Source organism: Capra hircus, chromosome 14, assembly GCF_001704415.2.
Source record: "Capra hircus breed San Clemente chromosome 14, ASM170441v1, whole genome shotgun sequence".
Taxonomy (NCBI): Eukaryota; Metazoa; Chordata; class Mammalia; order Artiodactyla; family Bovidae; genus Capra; species Capra hircus.
The window spans coordinates 17,490,256-17,509,705 of NC_030821.1; the positions used below are offsets into that span (position 1 = coordinate 17,490,256).

General features: G+C 36.9%; 1 protein-coding gene across 6 annotated transcripts in view; it reads left to right on the forward strand.

Moving 5' to 3' along the window:
* Positions 1-19,450, forward strand: part of VPS13B (vacuolar protein sorting 13 homolog B) — a 786,697-nt gene that overhangs the window by 525,924 nt on the left and 241,323 nt on the right. For all 6 annotated transcript variants that reach the window (XM_018058289.1, XM_018058286.1, XM_018058288.1 and 3 more), the window contains one exon: positions 17,525-18,212. In XM_018058289.1, coding sequence (XP_017913778.1) covers positions 17,525-18,212 — 688 coding nt within the window. The remainder of the gene's footprint in view (positions 1-17,524; positions 18,213-19,450) is intronic.

A 19,450-nucleotide genomic window follows, 5' to 3' on the forward strand; every position in this document is an offset into this window, starting at 1 on the left:
TGGCCCGATGATGTTTAGAAGAGTGCCAGAGTGTAACTCATAGGAGATGACAGTAAAAACCGTAGCTGGAAGAGGTGAATAATGATTGTGTCATTTTCCTGGTAGGTGTAACCAGGCCTGAAACTTCATCACTGCAATTTTTAAATGTGTTCCTAAGAATAAAGTCAACTGGTATTCTGTGAACTACATTAGGTCTCAAAATAAAATGTCTGACAGTGCTTTGAGTCACTGTCCCACTGTCTTTACATTGTTCAGGAAGCTTTGTTTCATCATTGTGTTTTACTGCCAAAAACAGCAGTAATATTTTTCTCTGACTTTTAATGAGCATTTTTGTTCCACTGAAAACCCTGAACATACCAGATTTTTCATTGTGATTTAACTTTGATATCAAGCAAATTCTTATTAACAAACAAGTTCTTGTAAAATATTATAAAACTGCAATTCCTAAAATATCCTCTCTTAAAAGACCAGTTTCTTCCCCCAGCTGGGGGAAGAAAGCACATTGGGTTAAAATAAAATGAAATTTTGTGAGTAACATGGAGTAGTCAGGCCAACAGAGCAGATCAGATTTCTAGATTAATAAACTACAAAGAAATAATTTTAGGATTCGAACAACATATGTTAAAATGTGTTAGTGCACAGTGCTTCTATAAATGGTGAAAGTACAATTGCCTGACTTCTGTTGTAAATGAACTATACCCAGTAATTGATAAAATGCCTTCAACTGTATTAGTAGGAAATTCGTGATGCTGAGGTAGATAGAATCACAGAACCGTCTTCTCCCTTGAGAGTATGGGTCCAAGGCAGGGTGGGAATGGACAGATAGAATGAAAATGAATTCTTGACATCTGATAGATGTGGGTATACTGATTATGGTGTGGGAGGCAGGTGGTGAAACAGGGTAGTGTGATCCCTATGATTTCTTAAGCACTTTCAACCTGGAACCTGTCTTTCAAGGAAGGGATATCACTTCCCTTTTAGAAGGGTGTCACTGTACTGGGTCATGCCGTCTCCCATTAAGGAAGAGCGTGTACACAGGCATAGCTGGAGAATAGAGTACAGGGCCTGGCTCCATGGGAAAGTCAGGCTGCTTTATCCACAGCAGTCCTTGGGAATATTTCCCTGTGACCTTAACCACAGTGTATACTTGTTTATAAAAGAATAAAAAGAACAGAGTAAGAGAGAGAGACAAGTGAAAACTAACTCTTTTAACTCTTTTACTTATTTTTTTTCTTAGTTGGCAAGCATTCTCAGAAGCCTTTTTTTTTAATTCCTGCTGATCTGACTGCAAGTGTGTTTCTTTGATCAGATGTTTATATTGTCCTTATTTTAATTTCTTACTTTATTTTATGCCTGAGTCCAGGACTACAAGGAACACTCAAACAGATAGGGGCTAGAAGGAAGGTAGAACCTGGAGGAAGTCCAGTTTCAGACCAGGGTTCATGGTAGAGTGACCGTATAACTTGCCATTTGATCAGGAAAATTTTGAGAATTGCAGTGGACACTATTAATAAAGAAGATAATAGGTGTGAAATAGTACTGCCTTGGGCATCCCTGATGTGTGGTCATTTGAATAAAGGGATGGGTAGGAAGCTACTGTTCCTTCAGCCCAAACTCTTCCCTCTCTACAAAGTTTCTGTAAAATAACAAGGGGAGTTTGGAAAAAAATAGACAAAATCAACAGAACCAAAACTTCTAATTGGAGGCTATTTACTTTACAATATTGTGTTTTGGGTTTTTTTTTTTTTTGCCATACATGACATGAATCAGCCATGTGTGTACATGTGTTTCCCATCCTGATCCTCCCTCCCACCTCCCTACCCATCCCATCCCTCAGGGTCATCCCAGTGCACTGGCCCTGAGCACCCTGCCTCATGCATCAAACCTGGACTGGCGATCTATTTCACATACAATAATAAACATGTTTCAATGCTATTCTCTCAAATCATCCCACCCTTGCCCTCTCCCACAGAGTCCAACAGTCTGTTCTTTACATCTGCGTCTCTTTTGCTGTCTCACATATAGGGTCATTGTTACCATCTTTCTAAATTCCATATATATGCGTTAATATACTGTATTGGTGTTTTTCTTTCTGACTTACTTCACTCTGTATAATAGGCTCCAGTTTCATCCACCTCATTAGAACTGATTCAAATGCATTCTTTTTAAGAGCTGAATAGTATGCCATTGTGTATATGTACCACAACTTTCTTATCCATTCGTCTGCTGATGGACATCTAGGTTGCTTCCACGTCCTGGCTATCGTAAACAGTGCTGTGATGAACATTGGGGTACACATGTCTCTTTCAGTTCTGGTTTCCTCGGTGTGTATGCCCAGCAGTGGGATTGCTGGGTCGTGTGGCAGTTCTATTTCCAGTTTTTTAAGGAATCTCCACACTGTTCTCCATAGTGGCTGTACTAGTTTGCATTCCCACCAACAGTGTAAGAGGGTTCCTTTTTGGTAAGAGACTTATCTAGAATTTTTTTTTTTTTTAAGCCTTCCATGTTAAAAATAAAAAGGCAGCCAATTTAAAAATGGACAAAGTATTTGAGTAGTCATTCCTCCAAAGAAGATGTACAAATGATGAGTGAATCATGAAAAAACTATCAAATATCATTAGCCATCAGTAAAATGCACATCAACCCCACCATGAGGCACCCCTTCACACTCAGTAGGATGGCTACATTGATAAAGATAATAACAAGTATTGTTGAAGGTGTGGAGAAACTGGAACCTTCATATATTTGGTGGGACTATATTAATAAAATGTTGAAGCTGTTTGGAAGATTGGCAGTTCCTCAAAAGATTAAACATACAGTTACTGTATATTTAACCCAGCAATTCCACTCCTAGTTATATTCAGTTCAGTTCAGTCGTGTCCGACTCTTTGTGACCCCATGAATCACAGCACGCCAGGCCTCCCTGTCCATCACCAACTCCCGGAGTTCACTCAGACTCACATCCATCGAGTCAGTGATGCCATCTCATCCTCTGTCGTCCCCTTCTCCTCAGTTATATAACCAAGTGAAATGAAAATATAGGTCAACACAAAAACTTGAATATTATATTAAACTGATATAGCTTAATTCATACTACCTAGAAAGTAGAAGCAACCCATGTCTGTCAACTAATGAATGAAGAAGTAAAATGTACTGATTTTGTGCAGTGAACTATTAGCCACTTAAAGGAATGCAGTACTGACACGTACCACATCAGGGTTGAAACCTTGTAAAGTGGTGCAAAGTGAAAGAAGCAGTCACAAAAGATTCCATTTATATGTAGTGTTTAAAACAGGAAAATCTATAGAGACAGAAAACAGATTGGCAGTTCCCAGGCGCTGGTGGGGGAGAAATGAGGTTATGAAGAAAAGTGACCGCTAATGGGTATGGGGTTTCTTTTGATAGTGACAAAAATATGAAAAAAATAATTGTTGTGTTTGACAGCTACACATATATCAAAAAACATAGTATACTTTACATAGATTCATTATGTAGTATGTGAACAGTTGTCAAGCATATATTTAAAAATGACATCAAGGGCTAGTTGACCTGTAGCAGATTGGAGCTTTGTGGTCCTCAGATCACAAGTACATTTATGACACCACCATCCTGGGCAGCTTTGCTGTTATGTTTTGCATATTGTGCATCCATCCTCCCCTACCTGCCTTTTACTGCCCCATTGCCCTGTAAGATTTCCTGTGGACTATGCCTAAAAGTAGCCTGAAGAGCTCTGGAAACAATGAACTCCAGAACCTTTTCCAGCTCTAGGAAGCCATTATTTCGATACACCAAACTGAGAATTTGAATTTGGCCTAGATTACCCCATTTTAGCTCCATGTCAACAAATGGAAAGTTGTGAACAAAGACAGTTTTCCCCCACATAGCGGCACACAGGTGTGACTTAGTGGAAACTGTGGAACTCAGCCAGGTCTTCAGTTCCCTAGTGTAGTGCTCTATCTCTGAGCTCTGCTTCCTGTTCTTGAATACAGTGATTTGCTAAAGTAGAGGCACCTGGTCCCAGCACCTTGCAAGATGGATTTTTTTTCTTTCAACCTTTCAAAATAAATTTATATATTGATGAAGCCTTTGTCTGGGAAGCCATCTGTCTGAAATCTGCTGCAATAAAAAACTTCCCTAGACCTTATATATTCACAGTGGTGTCTGTTGCTTCACTCCTCTAATCCTTTCTCCTCCTTCCTTATTTTTTCATTCATTCATTTATTTATTTACAAAGCTTATATTTATGAAGCATCTGCTCTGGACCCAGCACTAGGTACTCAGAACTGAACAAAATGCTACCATTATAGATCTTGCCATCTACTAGAGAGAAATATATTTGCAACATAAAAAGTTTTAAAATTTCATTATCATAAGATCTTGCCATCTACTAGAGAGAAATATATTTGCAACATAAAAAGTTTTAAAATTTCATTATCATAAGGTCTATGAAAGAAAGGAAGGAAGTTCTGGGGTCGAAACTATGTAGGTTATGATTTTAAAAGGAGCTCTGGAATCGTATTGCCAATGTTCAAATCCCAGCTTCACCACTTACTAGCTATGTGATTTTGAGCAAATTAAGTTGCCTGGGCCTCAATGTCTTTATCTTAATAAAGAGATAATAATAGTACCTAGAGTTCTGAGAACTAAGTGAGTTGATATAGAATAATGCCTAATATATACTAAGGGCACATAGGAAAGTGCCTGACACATTCTAAGCATCTGGTAAGTGTTATCTGCGTGTTGGTTGTGTTGCCTTTCACAACATTAGGTCGTCAACTAGTTAGGTTATCACCACTGCTATATTAACTACCTTCATCGCTGTCATCTACATATACTTATCTCATCATATATACATGCACAGGATTTACAAAATTGGAATGTGGTGTGCTTCTGAAATCAAGAATCCTACAATCTAGTTAAGAGAGTGTAAGAATTAAGAGAAAATAGCAAATGCTAAGTACCATATAAAAGATCAAGTATATCCTATAGGACTGAAGGAAAGAGAACAGTCATTATGGGTTCATAAAGGAGAGGGCTTTATAGAGGAAATAGACCCTTAAGAAAGAGGGCATTCCAGGCTGGCATGAGTGAAGATGTAGAGGCAAGAAGGTGAATGTGAAGTTCCAGAATGGAGAATTTGAATAGAGGAATAACGAGGGGTGGCTTAAGAGAAGAGGCCTCAGAATATTGGTTAAATATTCAGTAGGCAGTGGTTGCCATGACTGGATTCTGAGCTGGAGTGATCAAATAAAACTTCTCTCCTTTGTCTCCTGAGAGCCACTGCTTCATGTGTTACTTTCTTTCACATCAATATCATCATCATCTAGTCAATTGCTTTCTAATTGGTGGTGCTACCTACAATCTCTCTGCCCTCCAATCTGCTACTCCCACTGCACATTTCAGCGACATTAATTTTTCTCAAGCTTCCTTTTGTCACTTATTTGCTTAGAATGTTCTTAGTTTCCCATTTGTCTTTTTATCACTTGTGATTTTATCACAAGTGCAATTCGCCTCTCACCTTCAGGTAGGATACTTCTGGAATGGGGCCTGAGAATCTGTTCAAACCCTAGGGGATTCTGATTCAGGTGATCAAGTGGCTCTGCTTTGAGGAAGACTGGCATAAAACTAAGAGTCCAGGTTTCTTAACCTGCCACCTAGAATCTTGTTTCATCCAACCTCACTTTTCTCTGTTCTCATTAATACATCTTTAGTTTCAGCAAAAGGAGACATTTCCTTTTCTCTACACTTACGCGTAACCTGTTTTTGTCTTCTCTGTCTTTTTTTGTTTATGTGGTTTCCTCAGCCTCGGTATCCTTACTGCCATTTCAACAAGTCCAGATTGTGGCTTCTTTCAGTCTTGGTTCAGATATGTCCTAAAAACATCTTTAAGTATCTTTAACCTAGAAGGCAGAGTTCAAGTTTAACTGATTTTATATCTACTCCCCCATGCAGGGGCCTAAATGAGCACTTTTCAAATGATTCAGTTCATTTATTCTTTTCTTAATTAATGAAATATTTATTGAATGCTTACTGTGTATTAAGTGCTAGTGATAAAGCAGAAAAATAAACACCCTAAAAGTCTCTGTTTTCATGGACCTTTCCTTCTAGTGGGTCAAACATTTTAAAGTAAATATTGAAGGTATTTTGAGAAGAGTTGTCTGTCAGTGCTATATGGAATACTTTAGGAAAGAGACCAGTGAAAGAAACTAATTAAGGAACTCTAGTAATTGGCCAGTGTAGAGTGGGAACGGTCAGTGAGAATAGAAGATACAGAGGAGATAGCAAGGTTAATCAATGAAATGAAGGGATGACTTGGTCGGGGCCAGGAAAGAATATTTAATATTTGGGCCTTTTGAGAAAGAACAAATAAGTAAAAAGTTAAGATGTAGAGGTAGTATTTGGGGAAGGGGTATTTTTAAATGTTATGGTGATCTTTTGGATGTATGATATTAATAATGGGACATCTGAATAAAAATGCTCAGTACCAACTACAAATATGGGGATCTTTGAAGAGCCCAATCCTTTCTCCTTTTTCCCTTCTTCAGCTCAACTCATCAATGTTTTCTTCAATCCCAGCAGTTTCAGAATCTACCCAAGAGATAGTCTGTGTCTCATTTAACTTTCTGAAGATGTGGCATGGCTCCATGTGTTGGCCCCATTTCCCTGTCTGCAAGTGTCTGTCTAGAATGACGCCTCAGCCCAACTCCAAAAGTTCATCTCTAATTGTGCCCTTTCTTGAAATGGTTCTTAACTGATGGGGGACTTAGCTAGCTTGAGGAACTTGAAAGACATAGTAATTGAACCACAGAGTCTTTTAAAATTGGGTAACTGCTTTACACAATTTTGCTGTTTTCTGTCAAACTTCAACATAAATCCTTCAATAAAAATAAATTTTAAAAAATTGGGTATGGTAGTGTATCATCTCCCTATGCGACAGTGACGGCAGTCATTTATGGTTTTTGGGAAAACAGGCTAAGTTTGGAGAGGCAGATTTTTAATCATTGGCATAACAAGTAAACTGATTGGGAAGCTGCCTGGGTAGCCTGGAAAATCATCTTTCTGAATTCTTGTAGTTGACTGGCCAAAAAACAAATCATTTTAGACTCCTGCCTTTCTCTCATAATACACAACATCCTGTCCATCAGCAAGCAGGGGTTGTGAGTGTGTGTGGTATCATATAAATTTTTACTACCTGACTTCCCCACTAGAATGTAAACTCCATGAAGGTAAGGACTTCCTTTCTGCTATATCCCCAGCCAGTGTCTAGAACATGATAGATGTTTGGTAAGAATTTAAGTGAATCGATAATGTGAAATAAAATTATTATTCCACGTTTTGCTCAGTAATTTTAACTTTGGCTCTGTGTTGAGGAAACTCAAGAAATATTTTATCCCAATAAAATTATTATAGCTAAAGTCCAAACATTAACCATACTTGATTGAATAATGTTACCTTAAAAATACAGTTGACTCTTGAACAGTGCAAGGGTTAATCTGTGTCGGTGGACCCTCTGTATCCAGGCTTCCTCTGTATCCATGGGTTCAACAAACTACAGACCATGTAGTACTGTAGTATTTACCGTTGAAAAATATTTGCATATAAGAAGACCTGCACAGTTTAAACTCATTGAAGAGTTAAATATATTTTTAATAGAAATTTTATTCCTTAGCTAGTTTAGAGAGATGTACTTTTTTTCCAGACTTGGTTACTACTTAAATGTTTGTAGAGATGATGCTTGATATTTGGGAGGGAGTAATGTACATTTTCTAACTTTTATTTAAGCAGCCCCATGTGACTGGGAATATCCTTAAGGTAATAAGTTGAATTACCGTCATTAATGTACAGGAAGTTTTTCTTTTAAAACTGCAAGAATTACTAGGAAAGTGTCAGCATTTGAAAGTTAACCAATGTTGTAGGCCTAGCTGACCAGAGCTAAAGTTAGGAATATTTACCTGATTTAGAGAATACTTCACATTTCTAAGGTTTGAAGTGAGAAGTTAATATGATCAAAGCAGTTTGTGTGGAAGGTCATTTTGGCCTAGTGATGATTTTTATGGAGTAGCAGAGAAGAACAAAGTTATTCTAATGGAAAAGAAGAAATGGCTGCAGGGCATAAATGTTTCTCTCTAACATCTTGACTATTTTGCATCTCACGTCTGTTGCATCATTAAGGTATTGATAACATATGACACAGAATCAATATGTAGCTTTAGTTCAATTTAGATTTAATCTGCCATCATGAAGTTTAAGGGTAGCCAATAAAAATTTGTAAATGACCCTGTATTCTATAATGTCTTGATGTACTTCAATAAAATCAGATACAGTGTAGAGAATACTGATATTTGAAGAAATACTGATACAGAATACTGATACTTTGAAGAAAATCTGCAGTTAACTAAACCAGGTTTGTTCAGATCTAGTAAATAAAATATATAATAATAAAAATCAGCTTAATATTTTTGTTAAATAACTATATTCTGTTTGGCAATGAAAATCAGCTACTGGTTATTAAAGTCAATTATGGATGTACTTAAACCATTTCCATTACTTTTCAACTGGTACTGAATGTTAGAGGAAATTTTTAACACATGCTTTTGCTTCGTTTCTATAATCTCTGCATAGTTTCTTTAAAAGGGCATATGTGATTTGAGGGATAAAATAGTCAAGGATTTGTATAGCTTTTTATCAATGGAAATTTCTCCAAAGTCAACTCTAGTTTTCTTATCAGAAACACAATTGCAAGGCAAAAGCCTACTCGAATAGTTAATAAGCATATTCTCCTTCTACATTGCTGCAGAAACGAAATGCAAGCTTCTCTGTGACTCTTACAGAGAAAGCCTAGGCTGGGTAAACTTTCATCTGCTTCAGGGTCAGGGCTGATTCAATCTTACTGCAAGTTTATGAGAGTGGCTGATGTGATACAGTTGTTTCTAGTAAAATCGGACTAGCTCTAAGGAGCCAATCTAAGTCAGTCTCTAAGTAAAATTCTATGAGAAACAGACTCCAACTCAGACACAATTGTAAACCCTGATATAATGAGGACTTGCAGCTGATTTAATCCTATTGAAAATCTTTAAGCAGCCATGGGACAAAATAGTTTCCACATTGACATCTGTGGAATGAACCTTGGATTTCATCGGTATGAAGAGTTGCTACCTTGTACACGTAGTAGCCACTTTTTAAGAGTTAACATCATGGCCATTTCAAAGCAGGTTGTTTCTGATGTAGAGGCATCTACTTAGATTAAGATCCAGGTTCCCAGAATGTATCAGGTTTTATTAAAAAACAAAATAAAACTAAATTCATTATAAAAAGCAAACAAGTCAAACTTAAACTCAGGAGTTAGAATAAATCAGTTAGATCTAGTTTCCTTGAACAAAAATGACCAACCCATTCCAATTATGTATGTGGGAGATGTAGAGAAAGAGAGGGAGAGAGAATCAGGACTGTTTCTGAGTTAAGAAGTCATATGTGAAGTCTTGCCTGGAATTGATTTTTTCTTTTCATGAATTTAAAAGCCCCTGAAAATAAGCATATGCTGTGAAATCATATATGTTTGAATGGGCAGACAGGCACAAAAGGCTTCAGGGTCAGCTGTGTTGATGAAATCTCAGTATGTAGGATTTGAACTTGCGTGGATAGATTGGTGTGTAAATTTTTTTTTGGTTGCGGGGGAGTTGTTTGGTTTATCATATTGAAATGGACACTGATAATGATTCTAGGCATTATAGTCAGCTTAGCACAATAATTGGTTCCTTTTCATAATTTACAACTTAAATTAAGACAATAAACCAAACACAACTACCGTAAAACACAACCTTGCCTGAACTGTCTCCAAGCTTCTTTTCTTGCAGTTAGCAGTGGTTTGAAATGTGAATATTTGAAATGATACTTAGCAGGCAGTAGTGGCCAGATACTGTTACTTCAAAGAGCCGGAAAAGTAACTCCACGAAAGGAGTATTGAAACTACAGTACTCTTTAGCGTTCTATCTGTTAAGCAGTGATGGGTATCATTAGTTCTGCTCTTTTGCATAATTACTGCAGTATTGTGAAAAGTTTTTGCCATCCAACTGGGAACAATTATATCCTGTGGGCTCTTGTGTAACGTTTGGCTTAGAGAAATAAAATATTAAAAACCCCTTGTTTTCTAGCACTCTGTAGTACCCAAGTACATACAAGGTTTGTTCAAGTTTTATTAGTGAAAAATAACATGGATTGGTAACATTGAAGGAGGCATTTCATATCAAAGTCAATTTATTCTTTATAATGTTTTTTAATTTAATATGCTTAGATAAATTTTATCTGGTGTATCACTGAGTTGCAATGGCATTTTGTCTGTAAAATGATAAAAGTTCGTGAAGTGCAATGTTGATATTGCTGAAAACTTGAGACTTAAAAATATACTTTTATTGTTCACTTGACTAAGTTAATCAAGTTGAAGTATCTCTGCTTGGTACGATTTGCTGTTTGTCTAAAGCTCTGTGTTAAAGGCATAAAACAGCCTTTCCCAGCAGAACCATTCTACCCTATCCTCAAAACCAAACCCTTTCTTGATACAGCTAGAAGGGTATATTTGCAAATATTTAGACAATGAGGCACATAATTCTGTTAAGTTTCTTAAAATTCTCCTTTTTAATTCCAGTATCTGAAACCATTAAAATACTGTAACCAAGTTTTGTTTTGTTTTGTTTTATATCATAGGCAGCACGTTTACTTCTTTGAAAACGTGACTACATTTTTTTGCAAGGGCAACAAAAATATAATAAATGTCACAGTGATGTGAGGAAGTGACTGTCACTTTGATTTTGTGGTTTCACACTTGACTCTATCATAATTTATAAGATGTGAAAAGTGAGCTCATGACTGGCAAAAGATATATTGATCAAGGTCAAAGTGTAGCTGCTGCTGATATATAACCATAATTTTGATGAGAAGGTGCAAAATATGTGGATATGTTTGGTTTTGGTGTGTAAAGATTCCTTAAAAAAACAAGTTAAAAGAAATAGTGTGAGTTAAAATACAGGAATAGGTGCTGAATTATCCTTTCTTGGCAGCCATCAAAATAGAAATTATATTTGTTTTAGTCTTTGTTAATTCTCAAAGTTGATTTCCACATAGTTTTCTTTAAAATTTTAAATGTCCACTTATTTGCAGCATTCTTATTAATATGGCTAACTTCCGAATATGCCTGTAAAAATGTTCGTATGGCCAAACAAGAAATTTCAATCCATCAAGCTTATCTTTCTTCACTCCAGAGTTCTACTGCAGAACATCTAATTAATATCATTTGAAATTATTTTAATGCATTCTTTGGTATTGTTGCCTACTCAAGTGTGATTGTAGCCACTACTCCTGAGATACTGTGGCTGTTACTAGACTGCAGGGTGAACGAGTAAACTTACCTATCTCAATCCATTAAACGGAGGAATTAGCTTCAGTTCCCCTCGCTACTAGTCAGCTTTCAGCACCTTTTCCATGGTGGCTAATAACTGTACCACGTATAGCTGTGAAAGGATGGGGAGATGCGCTGAAATGATCTAAGAAGTAAACTATCAACTTGACATGTTTCCCTAGCTATTGAAAACCTTCTCATATTGAAACCCATTGATAGTGAAACGAGAATTCCTCTGATTTAAGTACCATCTGGTTGTGCTCAAGGCTTTAAAGCTGTTATCTCTGCATAAAATTTCAGAGTCCTATATTTTTTTCTTCACCAAACTATCCATTTTTAAGCCACAAATATTTTTCCAGCTCTTTCAGATTTTATCTGAAAGTATATTTTAACAGTATTTAAATAGTTCTTAAACAATAACAATTTATCTTGATAGATGGCATGCTGTGTTTTTTCATTTTATTTTAATTAGCCATTGTGGAACCAAATTCCCTTTTGTTTTAGTCTTTTGAATATTGTTTAATTATAGTTATCATGCCAGATATCTTAAAGGTTATTTTACCAATAGAGTTTCATTTAACATAACCCATATGGAATCAATAGCCCAGTTTCCTAAAGTGAATGCTTGGAAAATCTTACATTCATATGTTAAGAGTACACATCCTTTCCTCATTAGTTGGAAAGTACAGGGATTTTGGCACAGGTTCTGTGTGGAAGCATTGTGCAGCTTTTATATGGATTTTGTTTTTAGCCTTTGATGACACTGTTTAGAATAGGAAGTATCTAATAAGTAAAGCATTTTGTCTCAAGTGCTGCCAGTGTGTTTAATATATGCCTGGAGGTCTGAAACATTATCTTCTTCTCTGCAGTAATATGCATTTAATTCTCTGAAAGCAGAAGGTCGAACTTTTAAAAGGGACGCAAAGTACATTTTCAAACAGAATAATTCAAAACATATGGAAGAGGGGACCAGAGTAATGTACAGTTGGTTTTTATGGTTTAATCATGATCATGTTAATGCACACCAGTAGCTAATTAAAGAAAACTTTTATTGTTCATTTTAAATGAGTTAGGTAAAGAGTGGGAGAGCTGATGTAATAGCACTGCCCAGAGATACATGTTTTCTACTGCCCTCACTAACAGCAAGCAGATATTGCTATTTTTGACAACTTAAATTATTACTCCCCTTGGACAATAATAAAGGAAAAGTTATTTTCAGAGTTATTACATTGTGAACTTTTCTTTCTCCACAAAGGAATAGTAAATTGATGCCTAAGTTTCGAGCTGAGCACACATAATTATAAAACTTCCTTGATAGGCCAGATGGTCTTCAATATAATAGATAAATCTGTAGTGGACTGGTGACAAACCTATGGATTTTTAAATATGTCTCAAAATCATCAGCTTATTTATTTCAGTTCTACATAATAGTGCGGAAACTGAGACAAATGAAGGAAATCTTGGCTTTTAACCCATTTTTAAGAATTTAGTCTTCTAAAACTGGGAAAGTTGTACTTTTTTTCCCTTCCAATGAGAGTCAGAGTCTTTCATCTCTGGGTCATTGGTTCAAATTCCTTTCTGCTCAGTAGTGACTAGAATTAGTTACCATCTGACTTCTGTTCACTAACCCGTGTGACCTGAGCTGATAGCTGCCATCCTGCCCCTGCTGGTTATTTATATTGCAAGATCATGCCAGTTGACATTCGCTAGAGTCTAATGTGGCAATGGTAATAGGGCTGGACACTACATTTATTTACCTTTACCTGTAAGTGGCTTATTTATCATGTTAACATTGATAGGGAACACTTTAAAGAAAGAGAAGCTAGATTTTTAAATGCAAATCTGTACGTCAGGAGAAGAAAATATAAGGCTCTGTGCATAGAAGGTATAGACTCATGTAGTTGATTATGATTGCCTTTCCTGATTGAGAGAATAAAAACAGTTGAGTTCTTGATTTGAGTTTCTTGTGCAACTTAGAGGATTTTTTTACAATTATGCTACACAGATATATTTAGTTTGCACAGTAGATCCTAGATTACTTATGTAAATTATTTTATTATCTTTTCACATATTATTTGAGAATTCCTAGCTCATACTAGATTTGGAGGTATATTTGAAATTCTTATAATAAGTAACTAAAATCTTTCCAATTTAATTATCCCTTTGATAATTGTCATATTTTTATTTTACTGAATTTTAAAATTAAATATGTTCATTAATTTGTTTGGTCAGCACACACTTCTTGAACTTTAACATTGTTTAAAGCAATGTGGTGTATGCTACAAATACTAACGGTGTTCTCTCCTCATTGCCTACTAGCTGTCTGACCTTGGACCTATTGATTAATCTCTTTCAGCCTCAGTGTCCTCAGCTGTAAAAATGGGATAACAGTACCCTCTTAAAGGGTTGTAACAATTAGTAAAGAAGACATATGTAATATGCTGCCAGTGTTTGGTGTGGTATGGTGTGTGCGTGGTCAGTCATGTCTGACTCTTTAAGACCCCATGGACTGTAGCCTACCAAGCTCCTCTGTTCATGGAATTTTCCAGGCAAGAAATACTGGAGCAGGTTGCCATGTCCTCCTCCAGAGGATCTTCCCAACCCAAGGATCGAACCTGTGTCTGCCTGCATCTCTTGCATTGCAAGCAGATTGTTTACCCACTGAGCCACCTGGAAAGCCCTAGTAAACATACTCAATGGTATCTGATTTCTTATCTTCCATTGCTCCCAATCTCTGAGACAAACCAGTGTTTGAAAAGTGCTATGAAAATGTTAGTTTGTTATGAAAGCACAGAAGCTAAAAATGCAAGCACCATCTAGAAAGATTGAGAAAGTCTTCATAAGGAAGGTGACTTCTTTTTTTTAAATTACCCTTTATTGAATGCCTGCTACATGTGGTCAGTACATTAGCTCATGGTCCTGCAGCAACTTTGTCAGTTGGGTATTAGTGTCCCCAGTGTGAGGACGAGCATCTGTTAGAGACAGAGGACTGCTTGAAGTGTGACCAGCACACAGTATGGAGGATGCCGATAAGGAAAGTTCATGAATATATCTGGACAGACCTTAAAGAGTACAGTGTACATATATATTTACATATTAACAATTAAATATTTGTCTGCAGAGCAGTTTTTTTTTTCATTTAATATTGTATCAGAAACTGACATCTCATCGAACTTTTATGGATCCTCTCTTCAGTGTGCTAGTCACTGATAAGATACTCCTTGGTGATAGACAGAAACAAAACAATATGGCACAGGCCTTCCAGCAGTCCTTCAACAGCTGCCCATTAGTGGGTATCTACTGTATGCCAGGCAACGCACTGACCTCTCTAGGTACATTAATTCATTGAATCCTTATGCTAACCCCTTGAGATTGGGTTTATTATTCCCATTTTACAGATGAGATTATGTAGCCTTAAAGAGGATTGTAATTTATCCAATAGCACACAATCAGAAAATGTTGCACTTAACCCTGCTTCTGTCTGACTCCAAGACCTTTAGATTGTTTTAACACGATCTGAATCTGCCACCACAGAATATTCTAGACTACTCTAGAATATTCTAGTAGAAAATAAAAGATCTAGTAGAAAATAATAAATCCTAAAGTGAAGGAATGGGAAAGCTGGTGTGCTGCAGTCCATGGGGTTGCAAAGAGTCAGACACAACTGAGCAACTGAACAGCAACAAAAATAGAAGTATGAATTAAGTACTAGGAACACCAAGAAGGAAAAAAATTAAAAGCGCAACTCCCAGACAGGTGTCATTGTTCTGAGTCTTCATGGAGAGCTAAGTGTTGGCGTGCTACAGCAGTTTCAGAAGGGGCTCCAGGCAGGGAAGCAGCATGGTATACAGAGAAGGATTTAAAAGAATGGGGTGTCTTCAGAGAAAAGGGATTAGCTATTTTTGTTTCAAATACAATATTTTTTAATAACATTGTGCCCTTCTCCACAAAATTAAAATAAATTAACAAAAAATTATTTGAAAAATTTTAATGACTGTTACATCATTGTCTTGAATTAACTGTCCTTAAACATTTTCACAAGCAACTTAAAATGTGGAAAAGTGATTGACCAAATTAAGGAAGAGCCTACAAAATGAAGCTCATTAGCCAATACTGTGGGGAATGTTTTCTCACTGCTGATGGGAATACAGATTGCTGCTAAGTCACTTAAGTCGTGTCCAATTCTGTGCAATCCCATAGACGGCAGCCCACCAGGCTTCCCCGTCCCTGGGATTCTCCAGGCAAGAACACTGGAGTGGGTTGCCATTTCCTTCTCCAGTGCATGAAAGTGAAAGGGGAATACAGATTAGTGCACCCTTTTTGGAAAGGTGCTGGCAATATTTGATAACCTTAAACTTTTTCATACCATTTACCTAGTAATTCTACTTCTAGAATCCTGTCTTAAGAAAATCTTATTTAGATGTTTGTCATAGATGTTTGTTGGCAAAACTTGAATACCTAATTGTCCAGCTATATGGGAATAGTTGAACAAAGTGCTCCTAACACTGAATGAAATATTATGCAGCTTTTAAAAAATGACATTTATGTAGAGTATATTAATATGTTAAAAAATTTTATTACCAATTTGTCTCTGCAATATTATTATAACCCTAAAGGGTAGGGGTGAGGAGAACCTACACACAAGTAGGGACAAAAGACAAAAGGAAATACACTAAAAGATTGCCATTGGTTGTGTTTGGTAGTAAGAAGGGGCTTCCCTTGTTGCTCAGCTGGTAAAGAATCCACCTGCAATGCAGGAGATCTGGGTTAGATCCCTGGGTTGGGAAGATCCCCTGGGGAAGGGAAAGGCTACCCACTCCAGTAGAAAAGACTTCCCTGGTGGCTCAGACAGTAAAGCATCTGGTAGTAAGAAGGGAATTGGGAGGATTTTGTTTTTCTCTCAGATTTTCCATGAGTTCTTCCGTTATGAGTGAAAGTCACTCAGTCGTGTCCAGCTCTTCGTAACCCCATGGGCTATACAGTCCGTGGAATTCTCCAGGCCAGAATACTGGAGTGGGTTGCTATTTCCTTTCCAGGGAATCTTCCCAACCCAGGGATCAAACCCAGGTCTCCCGCACTGCAGGTGGATTCTTTACCAACTGAGCCACCAGGGAAGCCCAAGTTCTTTAATGAGTTCTTTAATGAATCTGAATTAATTCAGTGAAAAAGCAAGTGAGTATCTAGGACTCAATAGTGTATTAGAAACTAATTAATGGTTGGGGGGCTAAGAAAGGGAACCAAAGAATCAAACTGGAGGTCTTACAGTTGTGCTGACAAAATAGTCATAACTGCTGCTGCCACCATGTTGCTTTTTGTTCTCTACGTAGGCAGTTGTTGGTGGAAGTATTTGAGAAAGTACGGATACATTTAGTGCACAAAGGGAAAATCCACATTCAAAGGTTTTAATTACTTACATTTTGCTTGATCACTTACATTTATCCTTGTTTCAAGTCCTATTGTAGTAGAGGAAAATAAACATCATTTTGAATGGCACACATTTATTTTAGTTTACTTTTCTTTGTCTTTCATAATTTAGGACTACTGACTTTTCCCTCTCCTACTATCCAAAATCCTGTAAATCAGTTTTACAATGATAGAGTAAACAGTATAATCTACTCCTGCCTAAAATTAATTTCAACCAATAGTAATCATGATTTGAAAACAGTTTATTGTGCTACTTGGAAAATCACCATAAAGGATACTAACTGAGGCATTATATGTAAACACACACTATTTGTGTTAGTCCAAAGAAAGTAAAGTCTGACATTGAAAAGTATATTTTATTTTATTTATTTTTTCTTTCGGCTGAGCCACGTGGCTGTTGGGATCTTAGCTCCCCAACCAGGGGTTGAACCCTCACCCCCTCACCTTTGGCAGTGAAAGCACCAAGTTCTGACCACTGGCCTGCCAGAGAATTCCCCTGAAAAGTATCTTTTAATGATTGAAATGCACATGTAATGTTTCTCTCAAAGATTGTCTTGGCATTCTAATATGCATAATTTCTTGAAAGGGTACCTACTTTATTTTTATGATTACTATTATACTAGACCCAGTTTTAGTGTTTCTATAACATTTACATAGTAACACTTGGAATATAATTAGTTTAAAATATTTTATCATTTTTCCTTGCAGATCGCTAAGCAAGAACAGAAAAAAATGGATACATATGATGGAAGCGTGGCTGATAGCTCATCTCGGTACAGTGGTGCCCAGGACAGTGGAATCGGCAGTGACAGCGTTAAAATCAGAATAGTACAGATAGAGCAGCACAGTGGTGCCAGTCAGCACCGCATCGCCCGTCCCTCACGCCAGTCGTCAATTGTAAAAAATCTAAATTTTATTCCTTTTGACATATTTATTACTGCAAGTAGAATCTCACTAATGACCTATTCCTGTACAGCCTTACCCAAATCGAAATCGCAAGAACAAAAGGATAATGAAAAAACAGGCAAGAGTTCATTAAACCTGCCAGAAGTCGATTCAGAGGTTGCAAAGCCCAGCCAGGCATGTATTTCCATGGTAACAGCAGAAGATCTCTTAAGCAGCAACGTATCTTTTCCTTCAGGGAAAAAAATAGGGGTCATCTCTCTCGAAAGTCTGCATGCATCCACGAGGTCATCTGCTAGACAAGCCCTCGGCATAACTATCGTTCGGCAGCCTGGAAGAAGAGGAACCGGTGACTTACGACTAGAACCTTTCTTGTACTTTATTGTATCCCAGCCTTCTTTGCTTCTGAGCTGTCACCACAGGAAGCAACGAGTGGAAATATCCATTTTCGATGCTGTGCTTAAAGGGGTTGCCTCTGATTACAAATGTACAGGTAAGAGCCTTCAAATTTACTAGGGTGCTAATAACCACTAGTACCTATTAAGTTTTATTCCAAAGTTTTAAGGATGATCAAACAGGAAACAGCTGGCAAACCAGACAAAACTTCTTTTCTCTACCAAATATGTAAATACGTAAAGTTCATGTCCCACAGCTAAATCATGTTTAAGTAAATGTTTGAAAAGTAACAGGATTTAGCCTTGGTGTTCTTACTGTGCCTCTGAATTTTTTTTCCAGGAGCTGAATAAAACAGGGGCTCTTTCTGGGCTATTGAAATGCTTAACAATTTCCAATAATTAAGAAGCAAAGTGGGTTTTTTTTCATATTAATGGCCCTTAGGTTTGCTTTCCATGTCAGTGCTGCTAAGGTTAAAAAAAGAAAAACTTTAGAAAATGAAGTTTATTGTTTTGGTATTCTTTTGCCATAATCATCTTGCTGCAACAGCTTGATATTAAATGTATTTGATTTTATATCCTGCAACTTTACTATATTCATTGATGAGCTCTAGTGATTTTCTGGTGGAGTCTTTAGGGTTTTCCATGTAGAGGATCATGTCATCTGCAAACAGTGAGAGTTTTACTTCTTCTTTTCCAATTTGGATTCCTTTTATTTCTTTTTCTGCTCTGATTGCTGTGGCCAAAACTTCCAGAACTATGTTGAATAGTAGCGGTGAAAGAGGACACCCTTGTCTTGTTCCTGACTTTAGGGGAAATGCTTTCAATTTTTCACCATTGAGGATAATGTTTGCTGTGGGTTTGTCATATATTGCTTTTATTATGTTGAGGTATGTTCCTTCTATTCCTGCTTTCTGGAGAGTTTTTATCATAAATGGATGTTGAATTTTGTCAAAGGCCTTCTCTGCATCTATTGAGATAATCATATGGTTTTTATTTTTCAATTTGTTAATGTGGTGAATTACATTGATTGATTTGCGGATATTGAAGAATCCTTGCATCCCTGGGATAAAGCCCACTTGGTCATGGTGTATGATCTTTTTAATGTGTTGTTGGATTCTGATTGCTAGAATTTTGTTGAGGATTTTTGCATCTATGTTCATCAGTGATATTGGCCTGTAGTTTTCCTTTTTTGTGACATCTTTGTCAGGTTTTGGTATTAGGGTGATGGTGGCCTCATAGAATGAGTTTGGAAGTTTACCTTCCTCTGCAATTTTCTGGAAGAGTTTGAGGAGGATAGGTGTTAGCTCTTCTCGAAATTTTTGGTAGAATTCAACTG